Source organism: Eubalaena glacialis, chromosome 9 (genome assembly GCF_028564815.1).
Source record: "Eubalaena glacialis isolate mEubGla1 chromosome 9, mEubGla1.1.hap2.+ XY, whole genome shotgun sequence".
Lineage (NCBI taxonomy): Eukaryota > Metazoa > Chordata > Mammalia > Artiodactyla > Balaenidae > Eubalaena > Eubalaena glacialis.
In genome coordinates, this window is record NC_083724.1 from 68,267,163 (window position 1) to 68,292,310 (window position 25,148).

General features: G+C 40.5%; 1 protein-coding gene across 1 annotated transcript in view; it reads left to right on the forward strand.

The window, feature by feature from the left end:
* The window catches only part of SH3GL2 (SH3 domain containing GRB2 like 2, endophilin A1), a 204,220-nt gene extending 180,869 nt beyond the window's left edge, over nt 1-23,351 (forward strand). Inside the window, exons 4-9 of the mRNA XM_061199083.1 lie at nt 12,835-12,978; nt 13,889-14,022; nt 15,908-16,066; nt 17,610-17,713; nt 19,550-19,680; nt 21,768-23,351. Coding sequence (XP_061055066.1) covers nt 12,835-12,978; nt 13,889-14,022; nt 15,908-16,066; nt 17,610-17,713; nt 19,550-19,680; nt 21,768-21,967 — 872 coding nt within the window. The 3' untranslated portion in view covers nt 21,968-23,351. The remainder of the gene's footprint in view (nt 1-12,834; nt 12,979-13,888; nt 14,023-15,907; nt 16,067-17,609; nt 17,714-19,549; nt 19,681-21,767) is intronic.
* The last annotated feature ends 1,797 nt before the right edge of the window (nt 23,352-25,148 follow it).

Consider the following 25,148-nt stretch of genomic DNA (forward strand, 5'->3'; position numbering starts at 1 on the left):
GATATATTCAGTATTCTGTGATAAACCATAATGGAAAAGAATATGAAAAAGAATATATATATATATAACTGAATATATATATATATATATAAAATGGAATCACTTTACTGTACAGAAATTTATAAATACAACATTGTAAATCAACTATACTTCAATAAAATTAAAAAAAAAATGTTTATGTAAAGCTCCTGGCTGATGGTAACACTAATTACAGCTAATTCCCACCTACCAAATATAAAACAAGAAGAAAAAGAAAACTTATGGAATTTTGTTTTATCTTGATTTGGGGGGGATTCTTCCCCTTCTTCCTTTTATCTAATGGCCTAGACTTCAAGATTCCAGGTGTTTCCTTCTTTATTATGGCTGAATAATATTCCATTTTATAAATGTATGTATACACACCAAAAAATTGTATGATCTCACTTACGTGGAATCTAAAGAAACCAAACTCATAGAAACAGAGCTCACATGGGTGGTTGTCAGAGCTGAGGGGTAGGGGGAGTGCATGAAATGGGTGAAAGTGGTCAAAAGGTACAAACTTCCAGCTATAAGATAAGTAAGTTCTGAGGATGTAATGTATAGCTTGATGACTATAGTTAACAGTACCATATTGTTTAACTTCTATATTTCAATACCATATTGAAAGTTGCTAAGAGAGTAGATGTTTAAAGTTCTTATCAGAAGAAAAAAAAATTGTAACTGTGTGAGGATGCATGTTAACTAAACTTCCCATAGTGATCATTTCATGATATATGCATATATCAAATCATTATGTTGTACACCTTAAACTTTTTCAGTGTTATAGGCCAATTATATCTCAGTAAAACTGGGAAAGAAAAAAAAAAATTCCAGGTGTTACCAGATAATCTACCCTCTTTTGGGCTCAAGACCCATGTATTTAATTATATGTTTAGTCCAATCTTGTGGATATTCTGTTAGACTTTGTATTTGCTGAATTTGAAACACCTCTATATTTCCTCCCCCAACTCTCTTCCTCCTGTGTTCTTCATCTCAGATTTTTATCATCACCTACCCAGGTATTCAGTCTAGAGATTGGAATGCAATGTTCTCAAACTTGGTGTATGTTAGAATCACCTAAGGGACTTTATTAAAGACTGTAGCTGGCCAGACCACAAGGCAGACCAGTTACTCGGAAATCTGGGAGTGGGACACAGTCATCAGGTTTTGGTTTTTTTTCCTGAGCTTTTTATTGATCTATAATATACAAAAAGTATAGTGCTCAAATCATAAATGTATGGCTCAATGAATTATTACAAACTGATACTGTCATGTAAAGGTACCTAGTTTAAGAAACTGCACATTGCTGCCCTTCCAGATGCAAGCTGTCCTGACTTCTAAGGCCATATAGTTCTGTCTAATTTAGACCTTTGCTTAAATGGAATCATAGAGCATGTACTCTTTAGATCTGCCTCCTTTTGCTCAACTTAATATTTGTTTTGCTGTGTGTAGGTATAGTCCTTTCATTCTCATTGTTGTCTAGCGTTCCGTCGTGAGAATAGAGTACAATTGATTTGTCTGTTTTCTCACTGATACACATTTGGGTGTTTCTATTTTCTGGCTATTTTGAATAGCCCATTTTTGTATATGAGTCTTATGCACATTTCTGATGGATATATGCCGACAAGTGGAATTGCTGGGCCACAGGGTGTAAGTCTTTTCAGCTTTTGTAGACAGATACTGCTAAGTTGTTTTCCAAAATGTTCTACCAGTTCTTACTCCCACCAGCAGAATTTGAGAGTTCAGGTTGTTCTACACCCTCTGAACACTTGATATTTTCTGTGTTTCTTTTCTTTTCTTTTTTTTCCACTTTAACCATTCCTGTGGGTATGTTTCAATGTGGTTTTATTTGCATTGGCAAAATAATGAAGTTGAGCCCCTTTCAGATTAGATATTTGAATATCTTATTTGGTGAACTGTCTGTTCAAGCCTCTTGCACATTTAAAAAATTGGGTCATCTTTTTCTTAATGGTTTATAGGAGTTTTTTCTTTTTAATATTTTGGATACAAGTCCTATTTTGGATATGTGTATTGTGAGTATCTTAACATTTTTTTGGTTGCCTTTTTTTTTTAATTTTTTTTTTTTTTTTTTGGCTGTGTTGGGTCTTCATTGCTGTGTGCAGGCTTTCTCTAGTTGCGGCAGGGGCTACCCTTCATTGAGGTGCATGGCCTTCTCATTGTCATGGTTTCTTTTTTTGCGGAGCACGGCCTCTAGGTGCATGGGCTTCAGTAGTTGTGGCACGCAGGCTCAGTAGTTGTGGCTTGTAGGCTCTAGAGTGCAGGCTCAGTAGTTGTGGCATACGGGCTTAGTTGCTCTGTGGCATGTGGGATCTTCCGGGCCAGGGCTCGAACCCGTGTCCCCTGCATTGGCAGGCGGATTCTTAACCACTGTGCCATCAGGGAAGCCCCATTGTTTTGGTTGCCTTTTAATTCTTTCTAATGATTTATTTTGAAAGATAGAAGTACTTAATTTTAATATAGTCCAATTTAGAAATGCTTTTTTTATGAATAAGTGTTTGTGTGTCCTATTTTAAGAAATATTCGCATATTCTACAGGTCATGAGTGTGTTCTCCGATATCATTTTCTAAAAGTTGTACTGTGTTTCCTTCCATAGTTAGATCTGCAATCCACTTAGAATCAGTTTTAGGTATAGTGTGAGGTAGAGTTGAGTCGATGTTTTTTCTTATAGAATCTCGTTGACCCAGTACCACCTTTGGAGCAATCAGTAGTTTTAAAACCTCCCCAGGTGATTAATGGGCAGCCAGCCACTGCCCTAACACCATCCTAGATGCCCCTCTTCTTTCTCCTCACATTTATTCAGTCACCTGGTTAATGCTACCCACCACAGGACTCTAAAGTTTCTCTCTTCTCCTATTTCCTTAGGACTCATCTATTACAGTGTTTTCATAACTGGTCTCTCTGTCTCCAGTGGCTTCCCATTTTAGGAAGACCCCCTTCCCACTTCTCAGTTTCCCTAAATTGATGATAGGAATCTTTTTTCCAAAATCTAAACCTGATATAATTTGAATTAAAGCCCTTTTGAGGGTCTAGATGTTAAATAACTCTGTCAGAAACCTTTGATGGGAGACTCTAAGCTCCTTAGCATGCAATTCAGGGCCCTTCACAGCCTGGTTCCAACTCTGTGGCCTCTTCACATTGTTCTGTTTGGCCTTGCACCTAAGCCACAGACACTTTGAAGTTTCCAAATGCGCCAGGCATTGTTACGTGCCTTTGCTCATAGTCGCCAGATGCCTGGAATGGCCCTTCCTACCCCTCTGCCTTTACAGCTCACTCTTCCAGAAACCCAGCTCAAGTGTCACCTGTTTCATGACCCTTCCTGGCCTTACTCTCCTAGCAGAATTCATTGTTCAATTCTGTGGTGTGAATACATTATAACCTTACTCACAGTATGGCCCAAGTCTGCCTCAGATCACGGTGAGTGGAGGCGCTCTCTGACTCTCCAACTAGACAATAAGCTCATTGAGGACAGAGACTGGGCCTTGCTTCTCTCAGAGTCTCTCTGGCATAGTCCCTCTCAGGCAATGAATGTTTTATTCATTTAATCACTGAAAAAAATCTTTAGAAAGCTGATTTTTTTGGTAAATACCACTTCACTCAGGGAGTGCAAATTCATAATTTTTCTGTATTGGGGGATACATAATTGTTTCCAGTGTCACCTATGTATTGATTTTTATTGATCTTTTTTTATCCCCTTAGGGCTTATAATTTAGCATAGGAGCCCTCTTTTGTTGGGAGAAATGAGAGCCTCTATCCTGATTCCAGGGGATTGTGTGATCAGCTTCTTATCATTTTCCCATAAAGCAGTTTTTCATGGCATAATTGAGAGATGACTTGCTTCCAAAGAACCAGCGTTAATAATGAATGAATAGAAAATGGGGTCTCACCCTTCTGCACTTTAAAGAATGGAGTCAGGAGAAATGAAAAGGCCCAGCATCCTCGGAAATCTTAAAATCTCGTGTATGTAAGGGAAACACCAGCCAGATTGCCATCAGCATGACCTGCTCTCCCAAATCATCCTATCAGATCGCAGAGTTAGTGTGTAATTAGATTTTATCAGCAGCCTCTTGCTCCGTTTTAGAGCACAATAAGAGATTGTTGTGCTTTTGAACAGGGAAGTCTTTTCTAAGGATTAGGAAAAAATGATATATACAGAAAATTGTATAAAAAAACCAAAACTTTTAAATGAAATCATTCAGCCCACAGTTAATAAGTAAGCACCTGCTGTATGCTTGGCCCTTTGCTAGAATTCAGTAGGATGTGGTTTCCTAACTTGTATCAGGAAACAGACATGCAGAAAAGAGAGAAGGTATCATGTGAGATATGATCTGTGTATGTACAGGGCACGGTGGCGACATAAAATGAGGGAAGGGTCACGTATACTTGGAGGCAGTAGAGGTAAAGGGTAATTGGGAAAGACTGTAGAAAAGATGTGCCTGGTGTTGTGTTGGGCAGGTAGACAGAGAATGGGGTCATTCCAAGAAGAGGGACAGTTCTAGCAACTTCAGGAAACTGCTGAAGTTTTCTACGCCTGAAGGCCAGGGCATGCTTTCTTGGAGAAGTCTTCTATCTAAGAAGAACCACCTTAAGTAGGGGAACTTGGAAGAGTTTTAGGAATTATCCAACTGTCTCCTTTTTCTTTCAACTTTTTATCAGTGAAGAACCTGAGACTCAGAGAGGTAAAGTAACTCATACAAAATCACACAGGGAACTTGCTGGCATGTCTGATACTCACAGAAATAGGCAACATTTATTGAATGTTTATCATGTACCAACATTGTGACATACATTATATCATCTAATCCTTGCATCATCCTAAACTTACAATGAGGGGGAGGTACCATTTTACAAATGAGGAAACTGAGGCCCAAAATCATCCAGCAAGAAATATAGCCAGGGGCTTCCCTGGTGGCGCAGTGGTTGAGAATCTGCCTGCCAATGCAGGGGACACGGGTTCGAGCCCTGGTCTGGGAAGATCCCACATGCTGCAGAGCAACTAGGCCCGTGAGCCACAACTACTGAGCCTGCGCGTCTGGAGCTTGTGCTCCGCAACAAGAGAGGCCGCGATAGTGAGAGGCCCGCGCACCGCGATGAAGAGCGGCCCCCGCTTGCCGCAACTAGAGAAAGCCCTTGCACAGAAACGAAGACCCAACACAGCAATAAATAAATAAATGAATGAATGAATGAATGAATAAATAAATAAAAATAAAAATAAAGGAATTCCTTTAAAAAAAAAAAAAAGAAATATAGCCAGGATTTGGTCTCAGACAGTCTGACTCCAAAGTCTGTGTCTTAATCCCACCTTGTTAAACTGGCTGTCCTTTCTGGTTTTCTTTCCACAGTTAGCAGCAAACTCCTACCTACAGAGCTGCAGAAATTTATGTCTATCCTGAAAACAGAGTTGCAGAATTGAAATACTTACAATCATTTTTATTGACTTACTTTCAGGGCTCTATCAAGGATAAATCATAAATTTTTGTCAGTTTAGATATTGGACCATCAGCCACTGTGTCAGTCAGAGTTCAATAAGGGAAGCAAAGACATGGTGGATACTATGGACTAAGAGATTTATTCATGGAACTAGAGCTTGTACAGTTGTAGGAAGATCTGGGTAAATAAAGGCCAAAAAAGTAGAGTTAAGGATCAGAGAAAGTTCACTGACCAGCCCTGACCCAGGAAAACAAACTTACAGGAACCTGTAAGGTAGGCAGGCCCAGCTGCTGGAGCAGCACTGACAGGGCAGCTGGCGTGGAAGGCTGTGGAAGACTGTTGTCTCTTCAAGGTTACCACCTCTGTGAGTTTGCAGCAAAAGCTCTGTGGTGGGCCTGGGGGCACTCTTGGTCAGCAGAATCAGCATTCAAGAAGAGCTGGGCACAGAGTATGAAATCGAGGACAAACTGGAACCTGTTTTCACCTCAGCCTTCAGAGTGTATGGCTGCTGTTTCACCTTCGCCTCCCAAATGTGCACAGCCTCACTTTGGACCAATTCTAGCTTGGAAACATGCAGGGGAGGGGTTCTGGGAAATGTAGTTTCCCATACAACCAAGTTGACAGTGGAACACTCCACACACACGTCTAGAAAGAGAACATGGAGGGTAGAAAGGAGTGCTTTCCCCCGTCTCCAATGCCTATGGTGTGTGTCTGTGCTAGTTGCTCTTTTGACTGTTTATCACTGAATCCTGATAATAACTTTCAGAATTAAATGATTTTTCAGGGATACACAGCTAGCAAGATTTGGAGCCTGGATTTTTACCTGTGTTTGTATGAACCAAAGCTAATGTTTATTGTAATGCACTATGCTGTTTTCCATGACAGACAAGACCTAATGGTCTGTTTTCCTGTTTGTTCATTTGGATTAAGAAATAATTTTTTTTTTACACTAAGATTTAGCAGAAGTACTGGGTTTTCAACATTCCCAGTTAGTTACCATGCTAGTTGCTTAGGAGAGACTGAGCAGTGACTCACAGGGACACCACTTTTAGGTCAGAGGAAAATAACTCCATTTGGCAGTGTGAGGAGAGCTTCTGTTTTACTCTCCGCAGAGCTTTGACTTCCCTTTGGCTGTGCCCAGAATTAGAAAGCTCTTCAAGGGATGGTACAGATTATGCTTTAGAGTCCAGAGCTGGTACAGATTGAGCTTTGACTGCCCCTGTTTCTCTTCCTGAAAAGATAGTATAAATTTTTGAGGACAAAAAAGAAACTGCTCCCCCTCCCCTTTTTAACAGAAGACAAAACAATGGAAGCCCTTTGGGGGAATAAATTAGCTTTCTTGGTCATCCTAATTTTACTTCCTGCTGTTTCAGTTCACCAGATACATTTCCTTCCAGAAATCACCTAGATGTGGATTCATCGAGACCGTGCCTCTGATGGTTTTTTCCTTGATGGCATTTCACCTGTTAATCCTTATTAACTTTTCTCTTCCTAGCCAATTCTCTTTATACCACTGAACATATTTTTCAGCAGAACCTTTAGGTGGAAAGACCCTTGAGGTTAGAGCAGTGCCCAGATTGTGAAGATACTATGAGTAGTTTATGCAGTTCAGCCACTAAATTAGGTCTACTGATGGAAAAAGAAGTGGGAAATATGTTAAATTTAGTACTTCATAATGGAAGTAATATATGCTCATATTATAAAAAAATAAAATATTTTTTTAAAGCTTTTTACAAAAAACAGCAGTTCTCCTGGAGTTGCTTCCCCCATTTCCATTTCCCAGAAGCAACACTTTCAAACCTGTTTGGCTGTTTCTTTGGTTTTTACTTCTGTCTTGAAACAACATGCTAATGTTGCCTCTGCTTAGTTTTCCAGTTTTAGGTGTTTCAGTTTGATTCCCATTTTAAAAGATGAGAATTGTTTGCTCTCTTCCTGTTTTCCCATTCTTCCACATCTTTCCCCTCTCTCATTTTTCCAGTATGTTCATAGCATAATTTATGTTGGATCAGTATTCAGTATTTGCATTTTATGCCCTTGTAAAACTTGTACAGATCTGAGACATGCAGAATAACATGGTTATATTTCTTTTCTTATACAACCTTTTTGTTTTTCCTGGAGTTAATAATTGTTTTAATTTTCAGTTTCTTAACTTTTTGTGTACCTTTCACTGATTCTTTCCCTAACCCTCTGCCACAAATATGAATTTCCTGTCAATACATTGAAACGTGCCAGGTGTCAATCATCTTTCAGATACGTATCTGATGCTGCATTCTAGATTGGTTACTGTCTTAGTATGGGTCCCCCCAAACTAAACCATGTGCATGGATGTGAGCACAAGTGGTTGATTTAGAAGATGATTCCAGGAAATCCTGTTAGGGGATTAGGAAAGGGGAGGAGGCCAATGAAGGGTGCATTATAAAGCAAGGTACAGTAGTGGACAACTATAACCTGATTCCAGTGGGGATCATGGGGAGCCTATAGTTCCCTTTAGCTCATGGCTCCCTGAGCTGCATGCACCTGGTTATGTATAGTGTCAGCTACAGTTGGTGCTCAATGCCTGATGCACAAGGACCATCTTGAGATCTCCCTTTATCATCATTTTCAACTCTTTTCTTACACTAGATCCCTTTTTCTAGATCCCTTAACCTGTCCCTTTTCTCAACTGACACCTTTGTTTTGGTAGAATGCCTCTTCCATTGACCTTGGGAAGATAAATTGAAATCTTCCTTGTGTATTTGAAAATGTCATATGTTACTTTTATACTTAATTGATAATTTGAATTTAGGATTATAGATTATTTCTTCCAAAAATATTGGAGTCATTGCTTCATTGTTTTCTGAGGAAATTTCTCATGTTGTTCATGGTTTTCTCATGTTCAGTGACCTTCTAATACTTGATACTTTGTGTGTAGCCTATTTTTTCCTCTCTGAAAGGTTTTAGGACTGTCTCTTTGTCTCCAGTGTTATGAAATTTCATGTTAATAGTCCTTGGTAGGATCCTTTTATCCATTGTCCTGGGCATTTGATCGACCCTTTCAATCTGGGAACACGTTTGTTAGTTCAGAAATTTCTTGAACTTTTAAAAAGAATTTCTTCCCCTTCTATTTCTGTGTTCTTTCTTTTTGGAGCTTCCATTATTCAGCTGCTAGACCTCCTGGACTGATCCTCATTTTATGTTTTCTTTCTGATTTTTTTAATCTCTGGTTTTTTGTTCTACTTTTGGGGGTATTTGCCTCAACTTCATCATCTGTGCTTCTATTGATTTTTTTTAATTTTATGTTTTATTGAAATTCATATTTAAAGTTAAATTATATTTTAATTTCTAAGAGTTCTGTTTCTTTTTTATTTCATTGATAAAGTATCTTAGACACCTAAGAATGTTAATGATAGTTATTTTTCTTTCCCTGAGTTGTTTGTTTTTTTACAATTTCCTTGTTTGTTTTGCCTTTCTCATGTTAGAAACTTTCTTCAAAGTCTGATGTTAGTGGCTAACCTTTTCCCCTTAGGTGTAGGACAGTAAAGCTGAGTCAAGGGAGGGTGCTTATTTACTATTATAACTTCATTCTAGGGTAATCAGCCTGAAGTTGTTGCATTGGGTGCTTCCAGCTGTGAATATCTGTAGGTCTCTTCTCTTGAGTTGGTTGTATTCCCCAGAGAAGAATCTTCCAGTCTTCTGCCCAGAGGGTTCGAACCTGACTGCCAGTTCTCTAGGGCAGGGCTCCCCAACCCCCGGGCCGCAGATCGATACAGGTCCTCAGCCTGTTAGGAACCAGCAGGAGGGGAGCAGTGGGCGAGCCGTGGAAAAATTGTCTTCCACGATACCAGTCCCTGGTTCCAAAAAGGTTGGGGACCGCTGCTCTAGGGGACCAGTAGGAGAAGTGCGCTGGCAAGTCTCACAGTGCACAGTCTGGACTGGCCCTAAAGCCCTGTTTTCAGTATAGGTCAGGTAGCTTCTCTCTGCAAAAGAACTCTATTAGATTGCTACACTTTTTATTCTTCATAGAAGAATAAAACATAGAACATAGAACATAGAAACAAGTTTTCTAGTTCCCATTCTCTGTTATGTTTCAAAAGGCTGTCAGTCACCTGAGCCAAAGGATATGAACAGAGTCTGCTTATGAAAACCACTGCCATGACCGCCTACTAGTTTCCAAGATAGTCTATTTATTCGTTTATTCTTTCCTTCAGCAGTCAAGGTTAAACATCTAATGCGTGTACATATATATGCTAATCCTGGCTGGGAGATACGCAGAGCAGCATACGAGTATCCTGCTCTCATGGGCCAGGGGAGAGATTGCTATTAGGAAGCTGTTTCTGCAGTAAACCCAGTGGGGGCAGGTTGAACTAGAATAGCGAAGGTGGGAAAGTAAAGATGGGGGCTTAGTCAGAGAGACTGTAACAATTTGAAAGAAAGGCTAAAGCTATGGCAAATATAAAGATAATGTGAAGGAGAGGAGTTAGGTCCCTTTAGAAGAGAAGAGAAGGGTCCCTAGGGGCACATCTAACTTGGTGAAGCTATCTAGGCTGAGATCATATTATAGGAATTCTAGTGTCTTAAATTTGTATTTTTCCAGGCTTCCTCTCTGTTTCTTCAAGTACTGCTTTTTTTTTTTTTTTTTTAATATGTATTTATTTGGCTGTGCCGGGTCTTAGTTGTGGCATGCAGGGTCTTTTAGTTACGGCATGCGGACTCTTAGTTGCAGCATGCACGCAGGATCTAGTTCCCTGGCCAGGGACAGAACCCAGGCCCCCTGCATTGGGAGCGAGGAGTCTTAACCACTGGACCACCAGGGAAGTTCCTTCAAGTACTGCTTTTAAAATACATTTAAAAATAATCATGTTAACACTTGAAAATGGTTAATTCAGACATCTGATGATGTTTTTCAAGAACACAGAAGTTTTACTAATCCAAGAGTCTTAAAAATAGTTAATAGCTGTGAATAAATTTAAAAGCTGGTCTCTTCAAATATATGAATCAATAAGTATTTTAGATGATTTGTAGAAATAAGCTAATAGAATATGGTTTTCTTCCCCCTTCTCGTGAAAATGTAGAACATATTCAAGATGTTCCTAAGTAATTAATGGAAGAATTGAACAACATAATCGAACAACATTGAAAATGATGCATTTGAAAATCAGCCACAGTATATTAAACTGTTACAGTTATTTCAGGTAATTACTTACCGGGAGACAACTCTTAGCAGAACCAAGATCTAAGCACAAATCAGTAACCAAATTCGTAAAAGGAATAAATCTTTAGAGTGTAAAATGGTGAAAACAGGACTTGAAGGGATTAACCACCGTGTGTGTTTTCATTACTCGGTTTCTTTGATCTCCATTTATCTTCTTTCCTTCTGTTCATTTGGTACCTCTTATTGTCTGGGTCTGCTTATTTCAGTTTTATTTGTGCTAATGTTGCTCCTTCTCTGTGTTTCCCTGGTACCTTGTGTGTATTAGCTATTATTGCATTTATCACATTTGTTGCCACTGTTTATGTATCTGACACCTCACTCTACTGTGAGCATCTTGGCAGGGACTATGTCTTTCCTGGATTTCAGATATGGCTTATTGTAGAAAAGTCTTTGAATATATACTCTAATTATATCATTCCCCCCAAAAATGTGTCATCATGTGACATTTTCAATTTTTTAAATTTGACGTGTATGATACAATTTTCTATGAGAAGCAAAGTAAAGAAAATGTGAATTTTACATTTTTTCCAGGGACCACCAGGCTTTACATCTGTTAGCATGACTAACTGCTACTCATTATGTGATTCTAAGCTTAAAGATATTTCTCGCCTGAAACCTTCTTTGCAATGCCCACTCCTACAGACTAGGGTGATGCTATATACTTTCGTGACTTGCTGTAATCTCCCCACATGACACTTAGTATATACACTTCACTCTAATTGCTCTTAAAATAGACGCTACCCTCAGTTCACTATAAACTTCATAAAGGCAGAGGCCATAGCTGTCTTGTTCATTATAATATCCCTGGGGCAAACGTGAGAGGGTGACCTCTCATAATAATTCTCTTTGTCTGCAGATTCGACCTTTGAAGCCCAAAGTTTAAATAAAAACCTATTCAAAACAAATGTTCAGGATGAAATGGCAGCCACTAAATGCTGGAAGTGTGTGCTTTAGCTGTGATTCTATCAGGGGTTTCCAAGCAGATGGAATCCTGCGCATAATTCTAGGTTAATGTACATTCCCAACTCTAATAATGAACCTGAGAAACCGTAGTATCCTAGCATCAAGTAAATCATTGTCTTTAACAGTGTGCTAATAAAGCTGTTTCTTCCATGAAAACTGGATTTGCCTTCTAGGCATCTTCTTTTATAAAAGTAAAAGCAAAAAAGAAATTGAAATGCTGTCTTTGTGGCACAAAACTAATTTTCAGAAACAGTTATGTGCGAGAAAAGTAATTAAGTCTTTTTAATGAACACAATATTTCTGTTCTTCATGGGACTGTTTACTGTTAGAATCTTAGTTGAGAAGTGATTTTGAAAATACTTCTATTTTATACATGGTGTAAGTGAAACGTGGCATAAGGCCCACACTGCAGGAGTTATCAGTTAATTTCCTACTTCAGTCCATAGGCTCCTAGAATTGAAATAAAAGGTAGAATCCTAAAACTTCGAGATCACATAATCCCGTAGTTTTTGAAGTGCTTTCTGTGGGCCACCCAGGTCCACAGAGGGACTGAAGGGCCACAGCAATGAAGAGAGTATCAGAAAAGGCACAGGAGTAGAGAATGGACTTGAGGACACGGGGAGGGGGAAGGGTAAGCTGGGACGAAGTGAGAGAGTGGCATGGACATATATACACTACCAAATGTCAAATAGATAGCTAGTGGGAAGCAGCCACATAGCACAGGGAGATCAGCTCCGTGCTTTGTGACCACCTAGAGGGGTGGGATAGGAAGGGTGGGAGGGAGACGCAGAGGGAGGAGATATGGGGATATATGTAAACGTATAGCTAGCTGATTCACTTTGTTATGCAGCAGAAACTAACACACCATTGTAAAGCAATTATACTCCAATAAAGATGTTAAAAAAAATAAAATAAAAAAAGAAAAGGCACAGGAAGACGGGCAAGATGGGATCTTCACCCGGAAGAGCTTTGCCTTTTTAATTAAATTCCTCTTGAGATTTTGAGAGAAAGGGAAAGTTTAGCAATTAAAAGAGCAGGCATGTGTTTATATGTGGACCAAGCTGCACATATTACAGATGAAGACATTGGTGGAGGGGCAATTTTCGGTAGCTGAGCTGGTTTAGAGACTGGTGAAGGCCTGACTCCCCACCCAGCCCTGTCCCTCCTACATCACGTTGCCTGCTTTGAAAGTCTCTTATCTCTTTGTCTCCAGCTTCCAGAGCTAAACTCAGCATGATCAACACCATGTCAAAAATCCGTGGCCAGGAGAAAGGGCCAGGCTATCCTCAGGCAGAAGCACTGCTGGCAGAGGCCATGCTCAAGTTTGGAAGAGAGCTGGGAGATGATTGCAACTTCGGTAATGTATGCTTCCTCACATTTTCATTTGTCCATGGGGATTTTAGTGCCACTAAGAAAACCCTGTAGGAAATAATCCAAACCATTTTATATTTTGATTCTCAATTTTAGGTCTTGTCCACATGGGCCCCAAATTTGTTTTCAGAGTCGTTTCATCATTTTTAGTGTCATTTGTCTTAGGAATTTTATTTATTGTCTTTTTTCCTAATGAGATCCCATCATTACAGTAGCTGATTGACACATCCAGATGCCTGGACATTTACCATTGCACGTGTCTGGCGGTATCTACAGTGTTGGGGCAGAGCGAACTGTCACAGTCAGCATGAGTCAACGCCCCACCCCCTGAGCTTTCTCTTTGCTCTCTGCTCTTTTATATAGGGTACCTAATTTGACTGCCGCAGGTGAATTCCTTCACCCCTCTCTCCTTTGACCCTCAGCTGCCATACTAACCACCTTCTGTTTTCACTCCTTCACAATGTGAGGTCGCAGCAAATGACTGTCCTTCCTGACTGAGCCCTGCTCTCTGCTCCTGGTATTTGCTTTTGCTGAATGCGCTGGCCTTAAAGAGGTCTCCTCTAAGGGAAAGCAAGCACTTACAAAGGAGGGTAGGGAGCTTCCAAATTGCTTTTTAAAGGAAAAGCAAAATTTTGTGTTCTTTATAATAAGGGGTCCCTCTACCACCCATTGGGGGCATTGAGTCTATTGTGCTCCGTGAACTTTCATGAACTGTCTCAGGTGGAAAATACACTGATCGCCAGAGGGCATTATATGCTGTCTGTTGTCTTGGTTGTCTTCAGAAGACAGACAGTAATCCCAGGTTTTTCGTCTGTGATGGGTGCTGTTATTGCAAGTGCATTTCACCTTCACCTTTGTTCTTTAACGAGTACAAGTGCTTAGTTATCCCCTTGCAGGCCCAGCGCTTGGTGAGGTGGGGGAGGCCATGCGGGAACTCTCGGAGGTGAAGGACTCTTTGGACATGGAAGTGAAGCAGAACTTCATTGACCCCCTTCAGAATCTTCATGACAAAGATCTGAGGGAAATTCAGGTATCTGCAGCTAGTTATTTGGGAAGTGGGCTGTTGGAATTGTACAGATGCAGGTGCCCTTTTCCTTTAGGAAACATTTTTTAAAGCTTACTGTGCATGTTGTCAGCACTGAGCATGTGAATTGCAAAACAATCCAGCATGATAAATCTAGAGAAACCAGAAATGCAGTACTTTTAGCCCCAATATTATGATGACTGTGCCACTCCTGAGTATTACATTTGACTTCTCCACGTTCAATTTTCAAGTTTTTTCAAGCTTTTTTTTCCATGAGGGTAATATCCTTTCCCTGATAATATACAATTTTCTTTATTATTCTGTGGTTTCCTGGGGGCGATTTCACCTTCTAAAATGCTAACTGTACCAGTTGTTAGCTTAAATACATAATTATTCTATTACTCTGTAAACATGTGTTTTCATATTTTCGTAATGTTTGTTAGGATTGAGGAAGAACCCAACTATCCTCTTTCTAAAACATGTAGAAGAGTTTAGCTATTCCAAATCATAAACTTCAACTGGCTTTACCTAGAACTAGGTGTGTAATGTTTGCTCATTCATTCTTTTAACAAATATTTGTTGAACTTGTCTGAAATTTGATTTTCTTGACTGTAAAATGAAGTGCCATAACGTGAAGTCTCCCTGATCTCCTTATTCTAGCTTAAATCTCCTTCAGCCCTCCCACCGGCTCTAGGTCCCACAGTTAGTATGTGGCAGACTCACTCCAAATCTAACATGTAATTCTGACTCCAGTACTCTACCCTGCAGCTGACTGCAAGTTCAGATGTTTTAAAAGAATATTCCTTCCAAAGATACACACATTTAGTTTGGATCAGGGCATGGATTGGAGGCAGGGTGTAAGGTGGGCCGGAAGGTCAAGGATATTCTTCCTCCTTCCTTCTCATTTCTTCACCACTCCCAACTCTGTTTCCGTTTCCTTCCCTTTTACTCCTTGCACGCCCAGGATCAAGGAAAGTCTAGCATTTTCTCCCACCCATTAGTAGCGAAACACTGCTGCTCGTAGGGCAAAAATACTTTGTAGCTTTGGGAAACTACTTTCCTACTTGGTCAGTGGAGGTGTCGGGCAAGGCTGGGCAGGCACACACCTGGAATGTGTGCATCTGGGGTGATGCAAAGAGGGATTGATGCGCAGTATATGGTGTTAGGTCCCTTCCAAGTTAGGTCTTACGACTAAGTGTCATCATCTGTTAGATGGGAGACTTAAATTAATCCATGATTCTCCTAAAGCTACGTCAGTCAACTAGGGTAAATGTTGAGACATAGATTCCTAGGCCTCAGCCCTGGATATTCTAATTCAGGTGATCAAGAATCCATATTTTTAATAAGCATCTTAGGTGATTCTAACAGACTGGATTACCTCAAAGATAAATCCTTTCCAGCACTAATGTTCTATGATATGAAAAGGAAGAATACAATGCTATCTCACTTCATTTCAAGGAAAGCATTTTTCCTCTGCCTTCCCATGAGATACCATTTCCCCTGAAGAAGGGGACTTGTGAGCCCCATATACCTGTGCTTTCCAAATGTGTAGGGTGTGTACACACATTCCTGGCTTCTGTCATGGGATGGAGAGGGATATATTCCACCTTAGCTTTGACCCAGCAGGGGTAGAAAATAAAGGGTATTGGTATTTCCCACAATTTCTCTCTTGCTATTAATTATTTTTAAAGATGTTTCCCAACATAAATGTTTTAGCATTTGGAAGCGTTTGCCCCAGTGATGCAGGTTTCTTTATTTTTCTGGTGACATGATGTTTTAGAACTTAGCCTGTCTTATTTTGGAAGCTAATAAGCATGATGGGGAAGTGAGCTGTAAATAGGCCTTTTCTGTACGTCCTTTCAAAGCATATTCCTACCCTTGACTTTTTCAGCATCATTTAAAGAAGTTGGAGGGTCGACGCCTGGACTTTGATTACAAGAAGAAACGACAAGGCAAGATTCCAGATGAAGAGCTACGTCAGGCTCTGGAGAAATTTGATGAGTCTAAAGAAATTGCTGAGTCAAGCATGTTCAATCTCTTAGAGATGGATGTGAGTGACTCTCCTGTGGTTTTTAATTTAGCTTTGGCTTTGAGGCACAAGATTCATGTGTTAAAGGGTTATGTAATTAAAAATGTTAATGACTGTACTATGTGGCGAGAACTTCAGTAGGTGGTTATTCTTTTAAATTATTTAAAATTATAAAGTAGACTGAGAAATGGTGAAGCTTTTTCTATATTCCTATAGTTTGATTTAACTAGATTTTTGTCTGCTAATGATCTTAAAGTATTATAAATAGTGGGGAGATAAAGAATGTTTCTGATGATCTATAGAAGTCCAATAGCTTAAGCAAATACTCTGTTGAAATGTGAAATGTAAGGCAGATTGACTTCAGATTAAATAAGAATATCAGTCAAGTAAAATGTATTCAGAAGTGAGTGTCCAACATAGGTTAAGATGGTCTGTATTTTGAGGTAAAGTTGACATTTTCTTTCCAAAGATCATTTCAATTGAGATTGACGATTGTAGCATAGATACTACATTTGGGACATAGATGAGATAGTTTAAAAGTTGCCTTCACATTTCCAGAGTGCTGAATTACTATTCATGGCTTTAGAACTTACATTCCGACCACTCATGTCATAAAACCTGTTAAACAGCTTTCCCGTCCTTGCTCATCCCCACCTCCGGCCCCATCAGTTGCTGACCAACTTCTGCCAAGATATTTACAGAGCCTTTATGTACTTATCACCCACCCTGACTGGTGACAGGGGAGGCAAGTTGAACATATCCAGACTTTCACACCATCCAGAGACAGTGTCAGAGTGTGTGTTGATGTAAAACAACGTGTCCACCTAACTACTGAAGAGGAACACCGTGGGGATGAGGGTGACCCGAATCACAGTGTTCCATCCCTTCACCCAGGACCCTGCCCCACCCCAAAACTCATGGGGCAGCATTGCCTCTGTTAACTCAGAGGCCATTATTCAACTGGATCACAACACAAGACGCAACATGAAGAGTAACCAAAGATGCTTAGAATATTAGAGCTGGAATGAACCCAAGATGTCACTTGACTCAACCCTTTTACATTGCAGATGAGGGTCAGAGAGAACAAAAGATTTTCCATCATACCACACTGTCTCCCATAGTGCTTCATGTGAGAGATCAATACCCACATTTTTATTAACAGCACTAATATTGACTTGGCATGAAAGTATAGAGAGCGAAGAATGTTCTAGCCAGTGCATCTTTTGTCCTATAAGAAATCAATAAAATTAGCCAACTCCTAATCAGAAGGTTGTAGCTAAGCATGAGACTGTTTGATGAGAGTTATGTCATCTTCAGGAGGATTCTGACTAAAGTTTCTTCTCATAGCACTAGAGTTTCCAAACACAGGGATGCTTTCTTATCCTTAATCAGTTTGTAACCTGCAAAACTATCTATCGGTCAGCCTGGCTCACCACACAGTCATGGGCATCGCTGAGCACTGGTCCATGTGTCCGGGGTGGCTGTGTCGTGTGGACTGGGCACTAGCCGCTGGTTAAGGACAGTAACGTGGTAACTGAGGCGTGATTCCCCCGTTGATCTGCAGATCGAACAGGTGAGCCAGCTGTCTGCGCTCATCCAAGCCCAGCTGGAGTACCATAAGCAGGCAGTCCAGATCCTGCAGCAAGTCACAGTCAGACTGGAAGAAAGGTATTTTACAGTTCCCTGCATTTTCCATTTCCATTTCCTTGCTATGAAATGGTGTATAAAGAAGTGGAAATATTAGAATACATTCGAAGAAAACCTTCCACCAAAATTCCTGCTGATCCTACAAAGACACCTTAGGGACCATTTGTTTTGATCTTATATTGTCTTGGGCTTTGTTTTACTTTGTTCGGTTGAATCTAGTCTTGTGTTTATGAGAGCTAAATACTTAGAGAGTATTTTGGATGCCACAGATGGGACACCAGGACTCTACTAATGATAATGGATGTGATTTGCTGAGCAGCTCTTCTGTGTGGGTACTGAAAGTGTATCATCATCAATCATATAAGAGCCCTGTAAACCAAGTATTGTTAGTCTCACCTAACAGACGAGCAAACTGGGGCTCAGGGTCACACAGTGGTGCAACAGGGGTTCACGTTTAAGCATAACCTATTGGAAAGCCTGTGTCGTTCCATACCTTGTGTTTCTCTGAATGGTGACGAGGTCCATCAGAGGGAACTGCTTTCTCATGTCTGTTCCACCTCCTCAGATGGGCCTCATAGCCAGGCTGGGGTGGTTTAATTCATGAATGAGTCTCCCTAGAGCTGCAGGACACAGCCTGCATAGCTGTATGCAGTAGCCCTGTGCTATATCATATGTGTTATTTTAGTTAAACTAAATGCATGTACATCAAAGGATTGCCTCAGCAGCTTTTATTCTCAGCTCATGGCCAGGGTCGACTCTCATAGCTGATGATATGACTATAAATGCACAAGGCAGCCTCCAATTACGGTGCTGTATTACGGGAAACGACCTCACCCGTTTCCATCTGGCCAGCCTCTTCCTCTCCTCAGTATCTTCCTTGACTAGTGCTTGGGTTGTTCATCTTTCCTCGGTGCACCCTTGTGGAATTATGTGTAACACTCTGAAGCCTCTAGAATGGTTTAAAACCATGCAGTTCCACGTACTAAAGAAATATTATATGTCTTTGTGACATCTGTTGAGCATGAAGGCCACTTTTCTTTTTTTCCTCTGAAATATGTTCAAAGCCACTGTCATTCTACAATCGCCATACCCTAAACTCCCCCCACCCTTGCAAATCTGCTGTGCACTTTGCTTCATGAACACCTGAAGCTGTGGAAAATACTTCCGGGTGTGCAGAATACATTTACTGCCTGTACCTTTCCACCTTTCTCCTGTCTCCCTTGGATTCTCTCCCCCTTCCTCTGTGCTGTTCCCAGAGCACACAGTATTTCCCCCTTTCCTCCCTCCATATCTTCTCAAGCTCTACAAGAAATAACTTTCTTCTGGAAACAGCTGTGCATCTAGAAATGACTCCTACCTATCTTTTACCTTTTTTCCTTAAACCTTCTCCAGCTTCCCCAGGGACAGGTACACTCCTCACCACCCCCAGCTGCACCCCTGGGTTCCTGTGGCATTTTGTCCTATCTCCATAGCAGCACTTACTACAGTTGACAGTAATCAGTTGTTTATGTTCTGTCTCCCCTCCAGGCCATAAGCTGCTTGAGGGTAGGAACTGTGACTTATTCATCTTTGAGTTCCTGGCACCTAGCACCCTGCATACTTGCAAAGTGAGCTCTGAGTAAATGAGGGAGAAAGTGAGAGGAAGGATGAAGACAGTGAGGGTATAACCGCAGAGGGTGTGACCACAGCACTAAAATGGAGACAGACACAGATAAGAAAACTAAGGGTCCTTTTCAGATTTCCCATACTCCACAATGGTAGGTTGGTGGGTGACCTAAGCATTTTCAGGATTGTATTGCTTTTCTTTTTCTCCTTAATTGGCTGCATACTCTACCCCCCTTTTTCTTTTTAATGCAGAATAAGACAAGCTTCATCTCAGCCTAGAAGGGAATATCAGCCTAAACCTCGAATGAGCCTGGAGTTTACAACTGGGGACAGCACTCAGCCCAATGGGGGCCTCTCCCACACGGGCACTCCCAAACCTGCAGGTAAGGAGCGGAGGCCTGCAGAACCCATTCCCCGGGCCTGGGCACACCCCACTGACACTCTTCCAGAAATTCTAGGAGCAGTCCAATCTGTCTGCATAAGGAATCCACTATAATATATTTCTTACAGGATGGTTTTGTCAGGTAGAAACTCTTAAAGGCGTTCCTTCTTGTCTCATTGATTATCTCTTCCCCTCCTTTACTCTCTCTCCTCTATAAAACTTTCTTTGTAAGTCCCTTTTTTCTCCCACTGTCCATCATCAGCACATACTTAACTGTTCTAACAAACACATTTGACTTTGACCCTCCTTTGTGGTCTTACAGTTACCTTAATATGTGAGTTTAGTTGTAGGGATGTCATCTTTTCTTCCTGTTATTCTGCTTCCGTGATTCCTGCCTGCATGAGGAATCATGCTCCTGGGCAGTGCGTGCCCACATACACTCACTTACAACCCACAGACAGCAAGCAGCTCCAGGAACTTGCTGAGTTGGATTTCTTGAGTCACAGAAACATGTGGGTGAATATATTTGTAGATGAATATATTCTGAGTCTCAGCATCTGCTAGACTTCCCTCCTCTCCCCACCCTCCAGCCAGTTCATCGTGCTGTGGTAAGAGGTTGGTACAATGAAAGCTAAAACTTATTTTCTATCAGGAATATTGATGCATAGCCAGTAATGTATTCTTTTAGGTGGTACCACTGCTCTCCACCCCCTACACACAGATCAGATAAAAACCTGTGCTTGAAATACATTCAACCTTGGTAATCTTCTTGGTTGAAGAACAGGAACTATCTTTACTGGATATGGATTTTAAGGATATGCAGCTTTCTCCTGTTTTCCCTGCATCCCCAGTGCTTGGTTCTACAGTAGGAAACGTAGATGCTCTCAGGAGACCATGAAGGAAGAAAGTGAGGTGTGTGATGACAGTTGGAGTTCTCTGCCCCTTGTGCTTAGCTATGCTGCTCAGAGCCCGCAGTGTGCGGATAAACAGCAGTGGTTTCTAGAAGTTATCTGGTTACAAGGACTAGTCATATAAGTTATAGGTAACCTGCTTCCCCCTGCTCAAAAACCAATCACATATTTCACTTTTCTTTTGGAGACTCATTAATTTGCTTCCTCTAAGTAAAAAAAAAAAAAAATTCATTGTTCCCCTTCAAAGCCATCTAGATGGCATGGAGCTGTATGCACTTGTCTGCGTCGATATACATGTGTGTGCGCCTGCTGTGTTAATATATTTGCTCATTTAACATAGATCCCTTTTAAGCTATGATCCCATCCTTCATTATTTAACTCAAGGAAGAATATATTATTTTTTCTATGCCGTAGCTCTGATGCACACCTCATATTTATATATGCAATATATAAAGCAAAGGTGTAAATTATATCATTTTTATATAATCTCATTTAATAGCCAGAGTAGTACTGTGAAAAGTAAGTTCTACTGTTAGTTCCAGTTTTAGACAAAGAACCTGAGAGCAAAGTGCCTTATGCAAGGTCACAGAGAGTAAGAACTTGAACCCAGTGTTTTATATTGTTTTATTTTTACTACATTACAGCGGTTTCCAGAGGCTGTGGGGGGGGGGGTCTTTATTTTTTAAAAGTGAGAACTGCATTGTTATTCTGAAGTTGTAAAGTTTTGTCCGTGTAATAAACTCTATTATTTCACATGTGCAGAGATCTTAAAGTGCTAGCATGGAAAGAATTCTGGCCATGCTTCATTTTGAACCTAAATCTCGTTAATACTCCTTAAGTCATTGGGTCTCCCATCTCTGGGCATTGTTAGCAAGGCCAACCTTGATGAACTGTGTTGTACGTATCACAAGGATAGATGTGGCCAATTTTTCATACTGGAAATAGAAACAGCAATTCAACAACTTCCAGAAACATGAGAAAGCTTCTGAAGACTGCTAGAGGGCAAGGTGCCATGCAGCAGACACTGGGGACCAGTAGCAAGAGGAAGCTTCAGCGGGAAGAGGAGTGAGGGAGGAACCAAGGGGGACAGCAAGCTGGGCAGGTGCAGCAGGAGGTAGATATGTGCATTAAATTCCCCTTGTCTTTCTGTGTTCTTCTCTCCTGCTCTTACTCCCAGGTGCCCCACTGGATCAGCCCTGCTGCCGAGCTCTGTACGACTTTGAACCTGAAAATGAAGGGGAGTTGGGTTTTAAAGAGGGTGATATCATCACACTCACTAACCAGATTGATGAGAACTGGTATGAGGGGATGCTCCATGGCCAGTCAGGCTTCTTCCCCATCAATTATGTGGAGATTCTGGTTGCTCTGCCCCATTAGGATGTTATGCTGGCTGGCTCACCTCTTCTTGACCCAGATAGTTAAGTTTAACCACTGCTTTGGTAATGCTGCTTACAACACATCCCAAGTGCAGGCTGCAGTGGTCCAAGTCATCAAGCCCCACTGAGTATGTTTCGTTGACTTGTGTGATCCCACGAGAGTCATGGTGATGGATGGTATCTTCTTAGCCTGGTGGGCATGGCATGTGCTTTTAAATACCATCTGAGACCAGCCAGAAGTCACAGAACTGCTGTTTACACAGTTCTCAGGAGGATGTGGCTTCTTAGAATATGCCCATCAGCCACATCACAGATAAACCATCCTTCGGAAGATATTATCTACCACCCGGGGCCATCTCAAGGTCTCAGGTTCTCCATTTAAATAGAGGAGAAAGTTCTCTTTTTCACATTGACCCCTCCCAAACATGTGAGTCACAGAATTGTCATAGAAAGCCTCCCTCACCAGCAAATTGTCTTCTGGTCTGAATGAGTGAGTCCCTTGATGCTCTTAATATAAAAGTGTTGAGTGTGGGTTCAAAGCCTTCTCTGAGAACAGTCACCTTTGTTCCACAGCTTATGCCTATTTCTGAGGTACAGCCGGTTTTCTTCCCTCCCTGCTATTAAAGCCAGAGGGGGATTCCCATTTTACTTCTTAGTAAGACAGTTAGCAGTCAGCATATTGAGGGAGGAGCTGAAGAGATTCTCCCTTATGAGGAACTGGGAAGAGATCTGGTTTCCAAGCTTAAATTTCTTGCTGTACAGAAACCATGTATATATACAGGGCATTTCTGAAGGTACATGGACAGGGGAACAGATATCTTCACTTCAGTCTTATTTATGAATTACATGTTTCATGAATCCATTTGGTATAGAGACACAAGAAGAAAAACACTAGAAACCATTTTCCCACTAGTTCATAGACCAAGAAACAGTAACTATCTTCCCACTCCACTTTCACCTTGTGTTCTTTGAACATCATTTGTGCATATTCTGCCCTCAATGAGGACCAAATAAAGATGATTTTTGTGCTTAGCAGTTTAAGATGTGTGGCTGCATATGCAAAACTCTTTCCCAATTCAGTCATGACTTTTATCTCTGTCCCTTCTATCTCCTCTTCATTTTGTGTGTACAGTGCTGTGCGTAAACTTATGAGTGGTTTTCTTCGTTTATTGGTTTTTTGGGGTTTTTTTTTGTATCAGTCATTAAAGTCCTGTTAGGCATCCAGAGTTCTATTTATCTAGCTGTACAGATTCTTTCAGAGGTTTAATGTGCTGCTTTGGATGTGCCACCTGCGGTAGTGGATCATGTGGAGTGAAAGGCAAATCTTACTGCTTAATGTATAAACTCTTAACCATGGGAAGCGTCGCTGTTTCCAATAAATATTGCTGAAGACAGAACCAAAGGCTCTGGTCCTTTATTTTGTGTCAGTTCTCTGGGTCCGACAGTGGGTGGACGAGTCTTCATTGCCTTCTGATGCAACCAAAGCTGACCTGGTTCCAACCTCAGACCTACTTCTCTGTAAGCAGGGGAAGTTCCATTATCAAGAAGCGAGTTAGCCTGGACACTGGTAACTTATTGGTAACCCAGGGAAGGAGGAGATTTGAAAAAGAAGATAAGAAAGTGGAGAGAAGAGGTCTTCTAGAAGTTAAATGAGATAGCATCATGGTGATATAATCAGAAGAATGTAACATTCAGAGGAGCAAATAAAATGTATCATTTCAATCAGTCTTTTGTTTTCTTTCATGCTTAAAGAGAAAGGAATAGATGTGGAAATACAGACTGGCCAAAAGGTGGCCGCCTTTTCTCTTGGTGTGTATATGGGGGGAGGGGAGCAGTGCATACAGAATATGTATTTCCTGAGCTCCTGAGAAAATAAACATGTTCTTTATGTACTGGGTGCCCTTTGTATTCTTCCATGCTGAGGCCAATAGTCCAAATGTTCTAATCTAAAACAAATTGTTTTAATCAGATATACTAGGTTCACATATATACTGTATGTGAACTGCTCTAACATGAAAATAATATTTTTGCTAGCTATGAGTTAGAGTATTACAGATCAATTCTTCAAACCAATTGAAAGAAGAAATTACCAATGACATTATTGTGAATGGAGAAAATCAGAAGAGTCACAGATAAACTATTAGACTCAATAAGTAAATTTAATAGGATTACTGGATATATAATCAATATCCAAAAAATTTTTATATGCCAGTAACAGTCAATTAGAAAAAAGTAATTAAAATATATATCATTTACAAAGGCATCAAAAATTCATCTATAGACATAAATCTAATAAGAATTATATAAGATCTCTACATAGAAAATTATGAAACATGTTTGAGAAAAAATAAAGAAGACCCTAATGAGTGAAGAGATATTTACAGTTATGGGTTGGAAAACTCAGCATTGTAAATATGTTATTTCTACCCAAATTGACCTATAGGTTTAGTGCAATTTCAACCAAAATCTCAGCAAGTTTTTTGTGTGTGTTTGAATATTGACAAGCATATTATGAAAGTTATGTGAAATGCAAACGGATATTTCTTCTTAAAGAAGAACAACTTAGTTGGAGGACTTTCTCTAGATATAAAACATAAAGCTATAGTAATTAAGAAAGTGTGATGTTGATTCAATGATAGGACAAAAGATGATCCGTACAGAAGAGCAAGTCCAGAAAGAGGCATATATGTATTCAACCATATTTGAACCAGTAAAGCTTTCTGTTGTCTTTAATGTTACACATTCAGGTGTGACTGTACCTGTGTAATAGTAGTTCTGTAACCTCAAAGGGGGACTAACAGCAAGACCCAGCACCAAATAGAATAATCTCATAATGAGTTAACGTCAAATGAAACTAAATGACCACAGCTTCCAGGAAGAACTTAATGTTTATTTAAGGGAGTCTTTTGGAGACTGTTAATAATACACTTACCAGATTCAGAACTGTCTGAATTCCTTATTTTTTTTCAAAATTTTTTATATTAATTAATTTATTTATTTATTTATTTTTGGCTGTGTTGGGTCTTTGTTGCTGCGCGCAGGCTTTTCTCTAGTTGCGGCGAGCGAGGGCTACTCTTTGTTGCGGTGTGCAGGCTTCTCATTGCGGTGGCTTGTTGCAGAGCGCGGGCTCTAGGCATGCGGGCTTCAGTAGCTGTGGCGCATGGGCTTACTTACTCCGTGGC